This window comes from Symphodus melops, assembly GCF_947650265.1.
Source record: "Symphodus melops genome assembly, chromosome: 5".
NCBI lineage: Eukaryota > Metazoa > Chordata > Actinopteri > Labriformes > Labridae > Symphodus > Symphodus melops.
In genome coordinates this window covers 25744986-25764464 of record NC_136695.1, presented here as the reverse complement: position 1 = coordinate 25764464, position 19479 = coordinate 25744986, and the positions used below count along the sequence as shown (strand labels likewise).

The following is a 19479-nucleotide window of genomic DNA, read 5'->3' as shown; positions in this document are numbered from 1 at the left end:
TAATAGAAATGAGTTTGTTTTCTTTTATTTATTTTATGTTTCTTCTCCTGTAAAAGCAGATCAAGTCCTCTTAAGACAAACACTGGAGCTGCTCTTTGATGGAGATTAATCAAGCAACTAGCCCGCTAAGACGTCTTAATTTTTATATATGTAAGTTTAACGTTGGGATAACTAAAATATTTAGGTTTTGTAAATATTGTTTAGTTGTTTTATAAAACCAACAGAAGTCTAAATATTACAATTTCTGATTTTAGGGGAATAATGTACTTGTCCACTGCAGCTAATTGTTAGCAATGTTTCTATCTTTTATGCTATGCTAACCTCCTCGTGTTGAAAGCTTCATATTAAGGTGCAGTTTTAGAGTGTTAATAATTTTCCTCAAGATCTGCACAAGAAAGTGCTTCCTGATTTCCAAAAGTTTTAATGACACCATGTTTGTGTCTTCTACAAATCTGCCCCCTGGTATGTCAATTTCAAGGTTTAATTTCCACGCTTTTGTCAGCCAAACTTAAAATGTTTTGCTCAAGATTTTAAGACACATCTAACTGGTGCAGATGGATAAAAATGCTGAGTCAGGGCTAAAAGGGGTGAGGACACAAAGGGTGTGAGGGGGAGTCTGCAGACAGGGTGGAGGGTTTGATCCAGTGTAGACATAGCATCAGGCCACACAGAGGCCTCCTCGTCTATAAACACAACCTGTTCCAACTCCCTCAAGAGCGTACTATGCAGAGAATGCTAAAAGGATTAGCGCATAGCCACTTGAGATAATGTGAAAAATGAGACGTGATGTGGTGGAGGAAGGCAAGAAAGAGTCAAGGACGAGACGGCTTCACAACACAATCAGTCGACCATTAACCTCTAAGAAGATTAGGGAAACACTCAGTCACTGCCTGCTCAGTATGTTTCTCTGCTGACGCTTTATCCTACTTTAATTATCGTCAACATTTTCCTGATTGTCTTTTAAACTTGAATGTTAGAAGAATTGAATGTTGTTTTTTGCAGAAAAATGTGTTTTTCTCATTGCAATGTGCCCTTTACATTAATCGGAAAAATCAAACTAAAGTACCAGAAGTAAAATAAAAAAATAAATGACCTCCACACAAGTACTCTTCTTTTTCGTTTATTTGCTGTGTACATCATACACAAACGTCTTTGGAATAAAAGATACATCTCCTTTCTATATCAAATAAAAAGAGGCTGAATTTAATGGAGCTACTTTGTAAACATGCAACCAAAAGGTTTAACAGGGAAATATAAAAACAAACAAAGGTTCAGGTTGGCGGGCATTAAGGAGTGTACCATACTGATGATTAGCACAGAAAAACAACAACTCCAGAAGCTTGAAGTTATTGTGTGCATTTATCATTTGTACACATATAACGTGCCCTGAACGCCTCTCAGTCTAACCTCTGCATACCTTCACTTCATATTTCAGTGGCATCCTCCAGGCCGAGCAATGGAAATGACCTTTCATGGAGATAAAAGTGAGAATCACTCAAGGATGGATGGAGTGAGGTAGGATCTCTGGGAATCAGAGGGGAGGACGGCCTACTTGTTTTGATAGGAAACGGCTGACTGAGCCAGCTGGGAAGGTTAAACATCTGTGAACTGCCAGATGGTGAAAGTGACATCTGAAACATTGCAGAACACGGGCTTGACAACTCGAGCTCGCTAACTTGAAGAGGAGAAAACATTCTCTTTTTGTGTTAATCATTTGCTTTCAAAGGTCCAGTTTTGCGTTTACAGGATTCTTTTACTGCTTATCAGCTCTGCTGCTTTTTAACTTTTAACAGCTGGGAGCACTGAACATACAGGAAGCATTAGCTTTGTTAATCAATAACTATGTCACGAGTGATTATTGGACTGTGTTTACACTGTGACAAATGACCTCTTTTAGTGTTTAGAAAATGTGATGATGATGATAATGATGAAAATGACTGGCCAGGCATGGCTCCTTGTCTTGCATGATGCAGGTGCTCCTTTGAATCCAGCTCAGTGTTTAATATTAAATGAGATGCATCGCTGTGAAGAGTTAAAGCTTTATCTTTCATTTCATCTGCTTCAGTTCAGTGCATTAACAACCCCACAGGGGCGTCTCGCATGTCTGTTCCAACGCCTGCGTTTAAGGAGTAAAAAAAAAAAAAAAAAAAAAGGCAACACACAAACTAAACTGGGACAGATCCGAATGAGGTACTCATGGTTCACGTCACACTCACACAACAGTTTTCCAGTCTAGAAAAAAAAACATAGCTTAGTGGTTTTCCGTTTCAATTTAGCCATGAAGGGAAAGAGAAGGTGTTCAGGTTACAAAGCTGTGACTTTGTTGTGACAAACATACACGTATGTGCCTGGTGAGGCGTCTCGGCCTGGTTCCAGATCAGTGTTTATTCCAGTTCAGTCAATAACTAAAAAAGCTACAAAGAGAGAGAGAGAACACTATAGTTCAATCTTAACACAGCCACACAAACAGACAAATACTAATACACTGTGCAGGACAAAATGGTTCCAGTCACCAGTTAGACCTGTCTTCATCCACACAATTCTTCCATAGGATCTATAAATACAATATATCAATTTGACAAAAATAAACTGGTGGCAGTTCTTTTCTTAAAAAAAAAAAAAAAAAGTCTCTTTGGAGTCAGGGGAAGTTAAAGGTCATCATGTGCTGTGGAATACCAACCCTTTGTGCAGGTATTAGAACCTGAAAAAAACCCTTAGTCGACGTTGAGATTTCAAAGAAAAATCATATTTTGTTGCTGCTTCGCTTTCTGAAGCTCAGCTGCTTTGACTTGCATTGATGCTTCGGCTCAAAAATAGAACAGTCCTATTTTTTCTTCATGTGATGCATTGTGGCATTGCTGTGAGCTAATCACAGCCCACTCTGAATTCAGTGGTGATTCAATGCTTTGGCTTTTTAAGTTGGAAGTGCATTTCAGCAGCAAATTTCTGCACAGAGGGTGAATGTCTGCAGAACTGAATGCTACAATAAGTAATTACACTGATTAGTTAAGGATATTGAGATCTACTGGTTTACTGTTTTACCAGAAAAGAAACCTTCGAACTCTTGGCCATCCACAGCACATGGTCTCTAGTCCTTGTTTTAAACTGTAGACTCTTTGGGTCCCTCTCTAGCAGCGTTCTTGCACCCGTAAAGCCACTTAATGACTCGAGCATTCCTCTCAATTATCGACACACCAGTTGGAGTCTGATCAGCCAGCTCCTCCTGAAACAAGCCGTCTCCTGAGTGTCGGGAAAACTCGCTCGGCTCCGAGCCTCCACAGCCATCCCCACCTACACTGCGGAGGGCCAATGACAACGTGTCTATGGAGCTGGCACCAGAAAGAAAGTTATCTCGACCCAGGCGCTCTATCATGTCCATGTCCAGCCCGCAGTAGTCAAAGAAATGTTCCTGCTCTGAAAGCGCTACTGAGCAGCGAAGACGGAGATCTGACTGTGAGCGCTGCAGCTCCCCAAACCGCCTTCTCGGTGCTGGTGGGGGTGACGCTCGCTTCCAGGGGTCATTCTGATCTTCATGGGGATTTGAGTGGTTGCCATCGGCGATACCGTTGTCTCCTTCATGGGTACCATTTGTAACTCCATTCTTTGTCAGTTCAAGTTTACAGCTAAATCCAGGGCTAGGGATGGAGCCTGGACTGCGTTCTTGGTCGGTTTTACTTGATCTTCTACTCCCTAGTCCTCCATCTGTAGTGTCTTTTTCGTTGGTCCAAGACATGCGAGATTCTCCATCCCGTGGTGGCGCTTTCTCCTCACCAATCACCATCTTCTGGATTCTTCCTTCAGCTACGCTGCTCTTTTCCCTCATGGAGCCCTGAAAGAGGCGGCGTACAAAGCTATAACCCTTCACTTCTGGGTTATTGTTTTCGCCCTCTGGTGCACCACTGGGGCTCTTACATTCTTTCTTCTGCCTGTAAATGAGAAGGGAGTCTGGCCTCAGCATACGTTTGCCAGTAGATCTTCTGAGTACAGGAGCACTGTGTGGTGCCACCAAAATGTTTTTCCCAGGAGTCCTCGGGTTTGGAGGCAGTGCATGGTTCACATTGCTCCTGTTGTGAGCCTCGACGTCAACGGAAGTCCGTCTGTTCTCCTTTCTGGAGTCATCATTTTCATTTTCATCCCTTGAGTTAAAGGAGCCAGAGAGTGTAGAGAAAGCGGTGTTTGATGACCGTCGAGGGGGAAGATTAGGTGTCATGCTACCAGGAGTGGAAAAAGCGCGGCGTGGCTGTGGTGGCGGGGTGGCACAGGGCACCAGTACTGGCTCCTGTTTCGTGTTGATCACCTGCTGGCTCTTAACATATTTGGCTTTGTCTGCCTCAAGCCTCTCTACGGCGCTGATCGATCGTCCATTTCCTCCACAATCTATCTGCCTGCGCAGATAGTCTGGACCCTTGTTGAGGAGCCTCAGAGGAGAGGGGGATCCAATTGGCGTTAGGGGCTTCATGTTAATTCACTGAGCTGAGACAGACATCAAAACTGCAATCTCTAAATGACTTCACGTTGCTGATGTCACTCAGGGAGACGGTGAGGGCCCAGTGAATTTCTGAAAGAAATAGCAATACCGAGAACACCGCAGAGTGAACGTTTGGTGTAATGTTTTCTGTAGTGAGCTGGGCGTTTCTTTGTTGGGCAGTGTAAGAGGCCAGACAAATGATATCTCTATCCAGTATTTATGCAGGCATTTGGATTGGCAGGCAGGGCACTGGGAAGTCCTTTTTTTGTCAGCCAAGATCACTCCCAAATGAGACGCTGCCTGCCCACAGCACAGCAGAAATAGCAGGCAGGGTGCACTTTGAAAGGGTTACTTTTTCCTCCCCCACTTTTCTTCTTTCTTTCTGTCTCCCAACTACACCCTTCACTGTTGATCTTTTCAGTGACTGCAGCCTGGAAAAATAAGATATAATGGCCTCCAATATTTGCTCTGTGCCGGCTGTCTGAGGTGAGTTTGTTTGGTGCCGGTCGTGGTTGAGGTGACTTGAGGGTGGGCGGCACCAAGGCACTTGGTTCGTTGACGGACAGATGGGGCAGAATTGAATCTTGTCCTTGTCCTCACATCACCTGCATGGATCCCTGTGAGAGACAGAGAAAAAGAGAGCGGTTTTAGTTCGAGGGCTTATTCTCCAGGGCAAACAGGAGAGGCCATATGGCAGGAAGGAAGGTGGTCCCTATGCTGAGCTCAGATTGTCCTTATGTAAAACTGGAGGGAGTAAAATGCCAGAAGCACACATAAGTGCAGAGTTAATGCATGAAGGCATTTGTAAACCCTCTGGACACATGGGTATGTGGCACTCATCTCTCTCACCAATCAATGAGCAAATCTGTATGTACTGTAAAGGTTAAACCAAGGCCTAAATGTGAACATGCTTCTGCTGAATCAGGAGGATTTCAAACAACCACTAAAGTGTAGGTATAAATCCTTCATAAATGGGAATTAATATATTAATGAATTTACAATTACATAGTATTTTTTCCATGGAGGCATTTTGCTGTGTCATTTGTGACAGACTTGATGATCTTAATTATCTGGATGCTGCAATTGTTGCATGCTAGTGAAAGTAATTGAAGAGGTGAAAATCTGTGATGTTTTAAAGATCAGTGAAGCTAAATGCGAACACTCTTCCCTCTAGTTTTTCTTTACTGACAATTAGACGGATGTTTCAACCTACTGGGCTGCTCTAAATGAACAAATACACTTCTGAAGTAATAACTTTTTCACAGTCACAGTTTAAACGGCTCGTTCTTCAAATTAACAAGCCCCTTAAAAGAGTTAAATGACACTGAAAACCAAACATAGTGCATGACTGTGAAACTGAAAACCAAGGTTTATGTTTATGATGTGTTTTGTAGACAGACAAATGTTTCATGTCCTTTATGTTTCATGCTATATGAGGGTTAAGTTGGGAAAGGGGGGCTGTAGTATGTGTCTATAATGGGATAAGCTCTACCCGAGGAATATTTATAGCAGAAAAAAACCCAGCCTGGTTATCATGTGTCTATATATATATATATGTGCGCATGTATGTGTCTATGTGCATTTGGTCGGGGGTATACTTGTGCGTCTGGTCTGGTTCTGTGCCTGCTTATAAGCATGTCCATGAGTGTCAGCGCAAAGTTTCCTGCAAATGAGAAAGAATCCGATTCTAAGTTGGACCTCAGATTACAATAAGAAGGAAGAAGTTACAATGTGCAAACTAGGAAGACAAATAGTGCATCATATAAATACCATACGCATGTTGTTTTTGTTTCACATCCCGACAAAACACATTTCGTGTCCATCTGGAGAGATACAATCTCAGTGTGTTGTTCTACACAGTAGGAGGGTGTTAAAGTGTTGTTCCCTGAGGTCTGCCTAAAGTGTTATCTTATGCTATTTTAACTTTTCCTTCACGTGATGTTAAACAATGAACAGTCCACTCAGGCAGGAAAAAGGATCCATGAGTCATCCTTTAAGACAGACCAAGTGTTCACACCGACGGTAACACACACGCCACCACTGAAACTCAGGTTTCTTTCCTACGCTTGTGTTATGCCATTTTTGATTTGTAAGGTAGTGAATATTGATGTGATGTGACAAGATGCCTTTAAGCTCACTGTCAGAAAGAATGAATTCAAAACAACTTGAAATAAGAAAAGTTTTAAATATGGGTGTACTGGTGTGTCAATTCACACTACACCACGGCTGTACAGAAGCCTCTTAACATAAAAGGTTCAGTGGCTTTATACATTGCAGGTGAGATTTTAACAGTGGCGGAAAAATCCTAACGGGAAATCTGTAAGTGACATGAAGTAGCTTTAAAATCAAGATGTAACCTCTCTCACATTAGGGTTTAACGTTTGCTTTAGCATAAAAAAAGGCCCTTTGGTCCAACACATAATAAATATAAAAAATATAAAAAAAATAAATGTGTATTTTCTGACGTGTTCATTATTACTTATAGAAGTACCCTCAAGTAAACCGTATGTGATGAGTCATTAGAAGGTGACATTTCACATCACCATCTACCTAATTCAGTCTCACTCACAGACACAATCCCCAGACTGTCAAATGGCATGCCGCTATAAATTCACTGAGGAAGGAGTTTAACAGCCAGCTATAGCTGGTTTTTCTTCCAGATGTCAGGCTGTCAGAGCTCGGGAAAGTCAGCCATTACTTAGGTAAGGTTCCAGGAAGACTGACTTTTAACAGGTGTGGAGGGGGGAGAAAGGGTTTTGGAGATGGGCATGAAACTAGAACAATTGGGTAGAAAATGAGGAGGAAGTAGGATCAGGGGGTTACTGCGTGTGGCTGCCGGGGTTTGGGTATTTATTAGACACCTTTCTTCCGGAACAATCTGTTCCCCATCTGGGTTTAAATGGTAATGGTCCTGTAGAAAGAAGGGGGATTATTGCCATAGGAGCCTAAACAAAGACAATAATCCTGGTTTTCCAATGAGGGGGGTGCAGGCACATATGGGAAATAATATCCAGAGTACAAGAGGCAATAACTGGGAACAGAACCTTTTAATCCCCATGGAAACAACAGTCGTAACCTCCAGAGCAATGCAGACATTATCCTTAATTGTCCTAGTTTGAAGGTTTGTCCGTTGCGTCTTCTATCTTTTTTTTTTTTTTTTAGGTTGTTATGCGTTCAGTCATTCTGACATCCTAAGCTTGAAGAAAACCAGCCACTTTGAAAGGTTATCTCCCGCTCCAAGTGCTATCTCAGATGTCATATGACCAAATCTGAGTCATAGTGCTAAATGATGGTCATTCGGGATGAAACGTCTTCGTGAGAAATGGTGCAAAACCAAGAAAACGTCTGACAAGTGTATTTAAAATTGTTCTGCACGTATATTATCACATGTGAAAACAGAGTAAGCTAAAGGGAGAGGAAATGTGAATGGTGAAAAGATTCACAGAGAGAGAGAGAGAGGGAGAATCAAAGACTCAGCTGGTCTTTTCTGGGGAACAATAGCTACCATTAAGGTCCATTTTTCCCATAATGAGCCAAATTAGTACCCAGCACCTTCTCCTCTGATCTCAGGGTTTGTGAAACACGTGAGAGGGCAGTCGAATCTTTCTCGCATTACAAGACCACCTTCATCTTCCTCTCTGTAGGTTGTCATTACCTTTAAAACCATTTGCCTCTCTCTCATCTCTATAGAGAACACCCCCTCCGCTTCCTTGTGTCTTTTATTCTCCGGCACCCTCCCGCCCTCCTTCCCCACTCGTCACCCCTCTACATCTTCTGTAAATGTCACAGGGCGTCCTTACCCTCTCATTTCCCTCCCCACTCCATCACTCTCTTCCCGTCTTGCTCCAAACGCTCCCTGTTGACTGCAATTTTAAAAGCTTTTTTCGAAGCTCAGGGATCCATACATTGTGTTTGTTTGTTTTTAAAACAATGAGCTGTACGTGAGAGTTGATTTTAGTCATCCAGTGACACTGTGTTTAAGCACTGACCTATATTTTCACATGGACCAGTGGTTCCAAACCTGGAGGGGTTATGATCCCCAAGAGGGCTGCATAAGAAATCTGAGAGGGTCACAGCATGATTAATAAAATATGAACGGGGAAGAAAAACTGCATTTAAAATCTGAAATGTTTGCTTGTTCCAAGAAAAATAAAAGGAGGATTTTATGTTTAAAATAAACAAATCAAATCGGTTATAATCTTGTTTTATTTAAACAGGCCATAGTTCAAAGCCTTCTGATGTATCCACCATAATACATGTAGGTGTTCATCTCTACCCTTAACCTTAACCCTAACCTACAAAAACAATTAATAAGGTCATTCACAGACAAACAACCCCTGGCCTCTCTGAAGGCATTGATTGAATTGTAAAATCCAAAATGAATGGCAGCTCATTCGGACAACAAGGTCAGGAGCGCCTTGTGCTGATTTAACCTCTGACGTGGGTGTTGTTTCACAAGAGCCAATCGCAAAGTGAAGGACAATGTCTGCGTCATTATTCTTTAATAGTCTGGTCGTATTTTCATTTTTTTTTTTTTACTGAAGCCTCAGTTTGAGTGGCCGTAAAAAGGCTGAAGTACAGAATGTGGATGCTCAGTGAAAACGAAGCAGGATAAATCAAAAAGTATCAACAAAATAAAACAATAAATGGTCAAGGTAACCTGTTTCAATCCAACTTAACTAGCACTACAAAAATCCCTATCAGACCTTTTGCAGAAATGTATTGCAGGCAATGTCACGGTTTGCCCTTCACATGTAGTATAAAAGGAACAAATTAAGAGTATTAATTAGTATCTAATTATCTAAATGGACACTACATAAATGGAAAAACCAGCAGAAATGCAGAAAACAATTCTTCCTGACCTCTGTGGTGAGTGCAAAAGATTAATGGACCATGCAGTTACTCATTTAGCGTGTAATAGTCTCTTACAACTCAAAACTCTCTCTTCTTTAATTAAACTTCCTTGTCCGTCTGTCTGCCCTCTCCCTTCCTTTCCTCCTGTGTCCTCCCTGTGAAGCGGATGGCCCAGCCTGCAGGGGAGGCTTAGGCAGGCGCCCCCATGCAGCTAAAGAGGAACCAGATGTTTTCTGTCATGCCTCTTCAATACTCTGAGACCGCCTTGACATGGACCTGTCACAGGAACTATCTATGTACTCCCAATTTCCTTCTAGTCAACAGCATTGTTTGGGCTTCTTGTGTCCAACTCATTGAGGGAACAATGGTCATGTTTAAGTTTTGTTTTAAATTATTCACGCAAGTACACATATTTGACGGTGGATTCTGCTTGTTTCTCTGATGGGAAAGTGGTGCCTCAGCGAAAGATCCTCAAATCCAGGAAGTGTTTGTTTGCTTCACTAGAGCCCACAGAAGAAGAATAACTTCATCTGGACACGCAGGGCATATCCACAGAAATACCAGCTGGCCTCGGATCAGAAGGTTAGAGGAAGTCTCAGTGTGAATAATGAATCCATTGAGTTAAACACAAGATAAGAGGTTAATAAATTCCCAAGGACCACCTTTGAAGCTGTTGGGAAATGGATCACGCACGTTTTACCTGTCAAATTAATCTTCAGACAGATGAGGGGCATCTGCTGCCTTCAAGGACCCAACTGTCCATCTCTTCCAGCTTTTCTCTTTTGCCTCTGTTGTCTTGTCTTTCTCACTTTCTTTATGCCAACATCTGGCTCCTCTCTGAAGGACGACCCAGACTAATGATCATCACCAATGGACTGACATGTCTGAACCAAACCTTCATTCAAAACATCTCTTTATGTCGTGACGAAGCATCTGTGCACATCGATTCTCTACAGTGTGGATAAAAGCGTCTGCATGGTCACTAATGAGCCAGGATTCATGACTTTGTTCGGCTCTGTCATTAACCAACACCACAGACAAACACCTCCAGAGGTCTGTTAAGGGGCAGGACCAAGAAAAGGAGGCAACGTCTTCTATTATTCAAACAAAGGGACATACTGGTCTTTCTTTACATTATTAATGGAGCACAACAATGGCCGTGCCCCAGATCTACAGATACATCATGACCTGGTCGCTTCGCCCCATTAGTCAGGGAGGGAAAGGGACAAATAACAGCATGGTGACAATAAAATGTAAGTGATGGAGGCATGGGACACATGGGTTACTGTCCCCTCAAAGACAAAGCCTGGGAGTTGTAAATCCTATTAACAACTGAGAGGCCATGAGCAGCTTGAGCTACGGTTCGAGGCTTCATGAAGGCTTTCTTCACATTCATGTGGAGCAGCAGCAGGCCACCTGGCTTGACTTAAAGGACCCCTAACCTGAATAGACCTCCAAATCTGTGAAATGGACAAGATAGGCTCTGAACTCACTGCTGCAGCTCTTTTATCATTCAAAGCATGAAGAAGCCCAACACTGGAGAAGCGTTGCTAAATTCAACAGAGCAAGCGGCACAAACACAACTTGAAAGTTGTCCACCTACTCGAGCATGGCTGGGACCATTAGTTATGGGTGTATATGTGAAATGTCTCCTTAGGACAGGAACTGCATATTGCAGGATTTTTGCAATGACGGAGACGGGGGCTGTTTTTAAAAATGTACACTCTGGAACGTGTCCTAGAACTTTGCGTTTTCAGGCAACCCAAAATGCTAGTCCTTTAAATGAACAGCCAGAACGGAACAAAAGTCGAGGGTTTTCACATCATTGACGTGTAAACAAGGTCTCTAAGAGAACGATCCTTCAATGGATATTTAACCGTAAATGTAAAACACTCAGAAGGTAATAATTAGAAACGATGACCTCCATATAGTCTACCTTTAATATTCTACTGGAATTGAGGACTTTATCAGCCCTGTATTAGAGCCATGCAGCTCCTACAGTGATAACGTTGGTGAGATGAGACGTTCACATTTATTCTGGCTTTTATCAACAGAACCGGCGAGTTCCTTTTTTTCCGTAGCTACATGTCCAGGAAGAGAGCTGCTACTGTTGATAATTAAACAGCTCAGACCTGTAAAGCCTCATGAGTCACTGTTTAAATTTCAGCCACAGATTTGAAAGTAAAATACTTCATGCCATTGTTTCACTTCAAAAATCAATCAAAGAAAAGGTAAGAAAACAGATGAGAACACTGTTCAAAGCCTAAAGATTGAAATAATGTAACTTCAAGTCACTCAGATAAGCTCTTCACCAGGTGTACTGTGCTTGGAAACTTAATAACTCACACTGTGACACAGTCACCTGAACCTGCCTTCCAGTCAGGAATGTTAAGCCCGTCTGTGCACCTCACTGCTGATGAGTGAACTATTGACGAGTGAGCTCATGCACTCGCATGCAGATGACGTAAATATCTGGATCCTCACGTACAACCTGCACACAGGTGTAGATGTGTGGATCAAGTGTTCGATCTGTCCTCTAACGGCTCCATTCAGGGACGGAGCCTTGTTTTAAACGCTGAAACATTTTCATGTCCGGCCTCTCAGTAAACTTATGAAAGTGTCCCGTCGCCTCCTTGCTCATCATCTTTATTTAACTGTGCCATGTCAGCATGAAACCACAGCTCTGCCCGGGGTAAAGGTGCAGACTGCTTCTCTCCACACTTAGATGCAAAATGAATGCAACTGCACAGAGCAGGTAAACTTTTTTGTATTGTTAGTGATTTGGGCATCATGTTGTTTATGAATTTGATCTTGACACATAGCAGGTAAATAAAGCAAATTATCAGAATTTGTGGAGCTACAAGCAATCCATACTTAATAAACTAGGCCCGAGCATATCACAACCTGTAGATCCAACATTAGCCACTCGGCTGATGTATATAGCACATTACTATGGCCTTTAAAAACGCACCGCTGCTGTTCCTTCACATGCCAGCCTGGGTTTTGTGACCAGCAGAACAAACCACAGTGACCTACTGTGTGTTTGCAGCGCAACCATCCAAAGGGGAATTTTTGCATTTTGCAACGCAGGGTAACGCAGACTCCCCCTCCTCTTAAAAAAAAAAAAAAAAAAAAAAAAGCCTGTTGCTGTTTGGACTGTTCAGTTCATAGAAACAAATCTGAGCCCATCCCTCAATCTCCTGGTGTCTTGAATTATGAAGGCCTGTTCCCACACTGTGAACCCTCATTAAGCTCTCAGCTGGTGAGACTGTTCTGAAAGACAGAGCTGATGGCTCGCTGCCAAATGTTTCATTTCAACAAGTTGGCACATTTTAGACTCTGCCAGGCATACGTCTGCTTCAACAAAGTGATAAAAGACACTTCAGTCGGAAGCTTATTAGACTCACAAAGAAAACACTTAAACACGGTCAGAGGAGTTAAAACATACACCTGTTAACCTGCTTCTGAGCTGAAATATACTAAATCATTCAAATAAACTACTAAGTTTTGTTTTCAGGTTTGGTTGATACTACTTTGAAATCAAAGGTCATATGTGATCAGAAAGTGAAGGTAACATCTGTGTGCCCCCTCCTTCTTTTCACAGAGACACACCGGGTTGCCAACAGGACATTCACACAACATTTGCAGAGATATTGTAAACATATGTTGCTGATATTAGCAGTGAAAAAAAAAAAAAAGAACGTTGACACATACTTGTGAGGACTTGTGACAGGCCTGTGTGGGGTTGGTTAGGGCTTAAAGCTGCTCCAGCTGTGCTGTATCCCCAAACACTGTGACTGTAGTGCCAAATCCCATCCAGCAACCCCCCAAACTGTGTCACCACACACTCCGCACCACTTAAAATGGGCCAGCATTGATTTGCTGTCTGATCAGAGTTTGTCTAGTGCAACTTGTTATGAACTTAAATGCTTTAACACTCCTATTAAAGTTCCCTTTTCAGATAAAGGACATATTCTGTTTTGTGTGTATAAACTTTATTTGATTTGGGTCTTCTATGCTTCCTAGTTTTAGAAAGGTTATTGTCCAATTAGTATTACATCAAGAGTTTGATAGTATGGTGAATCTGAATGTGTCAGCTTTATCTGTCAATGACTGAAATGGACAAAAACAAAAAACAAAAAAATTCACAAATGACATCGAAATTAGATTCAAATGTTGCTGAATACTCCAACTACAAGAAAAAGAATCACCAAAAATATCCCCCACAAAGCCCCTCGAATGAGCTCTTGTTTTTCCTCGCTGCCATGTACACTTAGCTGTTAACCTCTGCTGAACCTGCCAGCTGTCCTCTTTCATTACCGATCGACCGACCTGTTTCCTCGCAAACAGCCCCCCGAGTACAACAGAAAGACACCCCTCGGTTCTCCCCTGCCCTCCCCTCCTGTCTCACTCCTGTCAGAATCGGAAAACATCTGGAAGAGCCCGAAGAGTTTGTGGAGCTGCATCTTTCGGTCTCTTCTCTCCTGTGACTTAAGGAATGTCCAGGCTTGTGCCATCTTCCTCACGGTCGAACGAACCCCAGTGCGGCATCGGTTTGAAGTGATGGGATGTGGCAGAGCTACGGAAGCGCCCAGTTGGACTGTGAACAATTACGGGGATGTGAGAGCACAGGAGAGAAGAGCTGCTCTCACAGCTGTCACCCACACACAAGGGACTGTCAGGAGATGGAGATCTGTCAGCTCATGTTTCAGGATTTCATTGCCCACAATAAATTATGGATTGAGTTATGAGCCCATTGAGATCGGGAGTGATGTAAGAGCAGAAACTGCCTTCAGGCCTCTGAGAATGACAAGGCTGATTATGCTACTGATTATTTCAGTTCAAACATTTGGTGCAGATTTAGATTTGGGCTTGCAAGCTAAACTGGATTCAAAGAGATTTCCGAGTGACGCATCATAAATCTTTTTACAGAAAAGCCAGCAAATAAAGGTTTAGGTTCATCTATTTTGAGATCTAAGTCTTTGCTGATTAAATGATCTCTTCGGGGAATGTGATTACGCACTCACATTTGTTTACAAAGCAGAAGAAACATTAGCTTTGATCTAGAGATGAACCAATTCTGTATTTCCCTCCGATACCTATTCCCATACGGATTTGAAGAACTGGCAAATACAAAGTTCCCTCTCAGAAACATTTCACCATTGCACAAAAATATAATATATTTTTATAAACAGGTATATACAGCTACTACTTTTCTGTCATTGCTATCATTTGTAGTACTCCTAAAATAAACAAGCCGAGCAGAAGTAAACAATATTATGCTTAGCTAACGTAAGTCACGGCTCAGCTAGCAGTCTTTCCTGATGTTAAAGAAGTGAGTCAAATAAACTAATATTCAGCAGTAAATTGTTTGTGTTTTTAATAACCTTTACTTTAAATAAAAAAAACAACATGAGAATTCATGAAACGAAAATACTGTTTGCGAACATTATTTTGCTAGTTTTGATATCAATCTCCGCTAGCTCTGCACTTTGTTGTCATCATTTGCCTGAAGTAATGTTTTTGGTTTTTAATGTTCTTTTACGGTAGTTACCAATGGAAGCTATTAGACATATTTTAATTTGTGGTATGCTTCTGTTTAGGGAATTGAAAGAGGTAGATATCTCAGGGAACTAATGTACTTTGACGTTAAAAACAACGTTGCTTACACATTACGCCTAGAATCCAATTATGTAAGCATTCAAGGAGAGAGAGGGGTGAAGTCCATCCACCCATGATCAGCCATAGCAAGTTATAACAGAGTTGTAAGGTACAGAATGTAGCGGTGGTGATATGTTATGTCTGCAAGGGAGACAGGGTGTGTGTGTGTGTGTGTGTGCGTGTGTGTGTATGGGAAGCTTCCGCAGTGTGTTTACATGCCATGCCTCTCACGCATCCTCAACACCATTACACAATGTGAAATCCCACATGGTACACCAGTATTATGCTGTTGCTGAACCACAATGTTGAAAGGGAAAGTGCAATGAAATGATCAATAGTGCATTATGGGTTGTATCCGAGGCTTTTCCAATGCTGAACAACTCTACTTGGTACATGCTTGGTTCTTGTTCTCTTTTCAAATATTCGTGGGATCAGATTACGTTTTCATGGAGCACCTGCCTGAGTGTTATGTTTTGCTGCTGGATGTTACAGAGAAGCTGACTTCTTCCTCTTTTTCAAACAGTTCTTCCTGAAACCTGGCGGCGAGGAAGTTCCCACAGAGACAATAGTCCAAACGAGGCGACAAAGAGCAATAAAGCTAACTCATAAGCCCCACGGCTTGTATGTGAGTGTTTGAAGTCTCGCGCTGCTGTGAACGTTAAATGTCTAAAACCAGCTGCACACAAACACACACGGGCTGTTTAACGCAGTGCCAGGGGGGGAATGATGATGTCATTAGCAGGGTACATTTCTCCCTCTAATTAGAAACTCGAGCTTCCCGCCATAACTTGGGGGTCTTTTCATTCAGCTATGCAACAAAACAGGGGATTAAACAGAACAAATGTTTGACATCCCTCTTAAATTGTGATGTTTTCAAGACTGGTCCCGAGAACAGGAAAGCAAAACCATGCCTTGAATGTTGCTGTGGTACGCCTGAACTTTAAGTGATAAGAAACACATGAGCGGCCCATTGTGAACTAAACCCATGAAATATCCTGCGGCTTCCGCTCGTTCTCTGCAGTCAGCACTGATGTGGCTCAAAAACGATCAGATTATACACTTGTACAGCCTCAAAGAACACTGTTGAGTTTGGGCAAAAAGGGAGAAAATTGGAAAATATAGACTGAGAGAAATCCTGGTGTGCTATTATATCCTATAATAAATTCAAAAGAGGTCAACTGGGATGGTGGTCGTTTAACTTCGGCTTCAATGTGGTGAGGGAATGAATATTTTTCCTTAAAGTTAACTGCATATAAAGTCACAACATCAACATGATTCTGCAGGCTTTTCTTCCAGTGATGCCCTACCACCGTCATCGCTACTGCTGCTGCTGTGAGCCAAACAAAAAGGCAAAGACCTAAATTATGTTTCATTTAGTCATGCTAATGATGTCAGATCTCCTGTCAACACCCCCAGACGGAGACTAGAACAAGCTCTGCGTTCGCTGCCTCCAGGCTGTCAGCGTAGTGACGGAGGGGGAAGTTATCTTCCTGTTCTCCGCTGGGGATCACCATCAAATTCAGATGCAGCCGAAAAAGAGAGCGGAAAAGAGCTGAAAGTTATCTCACTGCTAGATGAACTGAAGAGGGGAAAAAAGGTGTGTTGTGTGCTGGGGGGGGGGGGGGGGGGGGTGTTGTTTACGACTGCTCCAAACTGTAATTTTGCAGGTTGGTGTTCAGTCAGAGAGATGTTTGTATCCTGCGTTTAAAAGCGCACAACATGAAGGGTTGATGTCAGCTGTAGGTGTTTATGAGCTGTGACTCATTTAGCTTTGAGGCAGGGACACAAGCTAGGTCAGGTTGTGGGTTAAACCTTCTAGACAAATAAAGAAAAATGGATCGCGGAAAGGTGTGGAGGAGATTGCTCTTAATCTAACTTGTGAAAAATTGAGTTCCATCCTGCATAACCTGGATGTATTGGAACACTTTCAACTTTTGGGAAAGGTATTTCTTCAATTTAAAATAATTGTTATTTAAGGCCAAAAGAAACAAACACTCCTGAAGGAGCTCCACAAATCCAGTAGCTCAGTTACAGACTACGATCTCTACTTTTCTTTTTCTTTAAGAGCACTGTAGTGCCTCATGCTGGGAACAAAACGAAGACCACCTCTCACTCTGGAAAGTAACAGTTTAGCTTGTTCATGATCTGCATCAGAAAGCGTGAATATAACCTCCTGCCGCTGCTGCGGCTGCACGCTGGCCAAACCAACACGTGCTCACCTATGAATCGCAGGGTGTGTGTGTTTACAGGACATGTGTGGTCTGTTTAGTCTGGCTGCTAACTTGTTTATGCTCCTGACCCCACGCTGATCACACCAAGTCAGGATGCATTCAACTTATTAGTGGAGAGTTACAGGAGAGGGAGGGAGGGGTAGAGGTGGGTCAAGGTGGAGTTGACCCTGAGGGCATGTGATTGTCTCCTCGGAGGAGACAGTCTTTTCAGTTTTAGAGTGGGTGTGTTGCATAATGACCCCTCAAGTCACAAACTTTTGTTCTTTAGTAAGTTCTCAGGTAACACTGTCTGAGGATTTTAAATGAGTACATTGTTTTTATTAACATGAGAAAGACTTATATTGGACTTACATGAAGAGATTGGTAGGAAAATGCTAAATGTACAAAAAAGATTTAAAAGGTTTCTTCCTTGATTAGACATTTTGAGGCCAAAGCCTTAATTTTGCAGTCCCCCTCATTCCACCCAGATGTAAATATTTAGTGTGGAGTCGAGGTAGAGGGGATAAACCTGCTGCCCTGGGCAGAAGGCGGCTGTATCTGCTTTAATCACAGCACTGTAGTCAATCATTGTTCCCTCTCATTCTCTCAACACCATGCAGTGAATATTGACTTGACTTTAGGTCCATTTGTAGGTTTACATGGCAGATGATGAAATGTACACACACACACGAAAACAGTTTTTGGATCTATAATTCTATTCTGTTTTTTATAGATTAGCCTGACATCCATAGACCTGCTGCCAGTGAGAATTTGTACTTTCAGGGCAGCAGGTCTTAAACACACCATAAAGATCTCAGACATGACTGTTAAAAAACTCCATTATGCTGTAAAATGTTAAAAGGACAGCAACATGAATTCAATTGCATTTATTACGTTTTTAACATAATTGTATAATAAATATCCCTCCATTAGCCTTTATTTAAGTCACAATTGGGTGCCACAGATGCTCAGTATAAAGCAATACGTGCCTTGTAGGCTATTTGTTGTTTGTTCAGCTGAAGCCTACAATTCACTTAAGGTTAAGTTAATGTGTGATCCAAACCAATCTCTCACTCACTCATAGCTGTTAAGAAAACAGTTGCCACATACTCAAAATAAGGAATAGCCCAAAAACACGCTATCACTTCATAGCCAGCCAGATCGGCACCGAAAAACTTTTTTTTAAATAAATCACACATGTACGTATAACAGATCGTTAGAAATGACATTCTGCTCATTGCTCACCTTGTTCGCTTAGGTAATCCTCTCCTGTTGTCTTTCAAATCCCGTAAAGGTTTGGAGCTCCGCTGTGTGACAGACTGTCTGCTTCAGCGTGGCGCTGCGCTCTGCGCTCTGCGCTCTGCGCGGACTGCTGGCACACTGACGGAGCGCTGCATGCATGGCAGCAGCGATAAAGAGGGAGACCCGACCTCCCTGCAGCGGAGAGGGAGGGGGAGGGGGAGGGGGGGGGGGGAGGGAGAGCAGGTATGTGAGACTGTGTAAACCGACTCCTGTGCAGCATGCAGCGAGCTGAGCGGAGCTGTTGGGGGGCAGTGTGTTAGAGGGGAGACTGAAGTGTTAAATATAAAGCACTTGCTGTTCCCCTATTGTTGTAATAGGCGAGATGTAGGGTTCTACTTCATCAAATCCAGGATACAAGTTTGCAGAAATCAGTCTATAGCAAGGCTAACTTGTTGCCATTTAGTTCAGTAGTAAATTCTCCTCACTGTCACTTTAAGACTAATTGTAATGCTAATTAAAGTATTAATGTATAATATTATTATTATATTAATATTAATTCATTCAGGTTGAGCACCCATAACATAACTCATTTAATTGTTCTGCACAGATCCTCCTGCACTACCACTTATTTTCTTTTAAAATATATAAAATATTATATTAAAACACATTTTCTCACATTCTGTCATAGGGCTTTTACACCTGCAGAAAACTCCTGATACTGAACTTAAAGGTCTATAGTTAAGCGAGCAGGTTAGCTGTGTAGTGTATTGCAGGCACTGGGGTGCATTGAACCAAATGCAAAAGTTAGCATGCTAAGTAGGGCTTATTTACCACATGTTAGCATGTCATATTCTACCTCTTATGTAGCATTAATGCCCTGAAGAACACATTTCTATTTAATTGTCTACTTGTATTATAGGTCTACTGCTATGTTTAAAATGACAAGTAAAACTTCACTTTTTAGGATGGTAAAACTTGTCAATGGCGCCAAACAAGCTGAGCCAGTACAACAAAACTAAGTTGTGTTCAATCAAACTGTCATCA

The 19479-nt window shown here is 42.1% G+C and overlaps 1 protein-coding gene across 1 annotated transcript; it reads right to left on the bottom strand.

The window, feature by feature from the left end:
* Positions 1-1107: 1107 nt before the first annotated feature.
* Positions 1108-18562, bottom strand: fam110d (family with sequence similarity 110 member D). The gene is made up of 2 exons (XM_079342883.1): positions 18439-18562; positions 1108-5085 (listed from the first exon to the last, which is right to left on the bottom strand). Exon 2 carries the CDS (start codon positions 4457-4459, stop codon positions 3101-3103), a length of 1359 nt encoding a protein of 452 aa, XP_079199009.1. The 5' UTR covers positions 4460-5085; positions 18439-18562; the 3' UTR covers positions 1108-3100.
* Positions 18563-19479: the final 917 nt, after the last annotated feature.

Bases quoted from the DNA above. Each gene is read 5' to 3' on its own strand.
- fam110d (XM_079342883.1), bottom strand. From the start codon at position 4,459: ATGAAGCCCCTAACGCCAATTGGATCCCCCTCTCCTCTGAGGCTCCTC.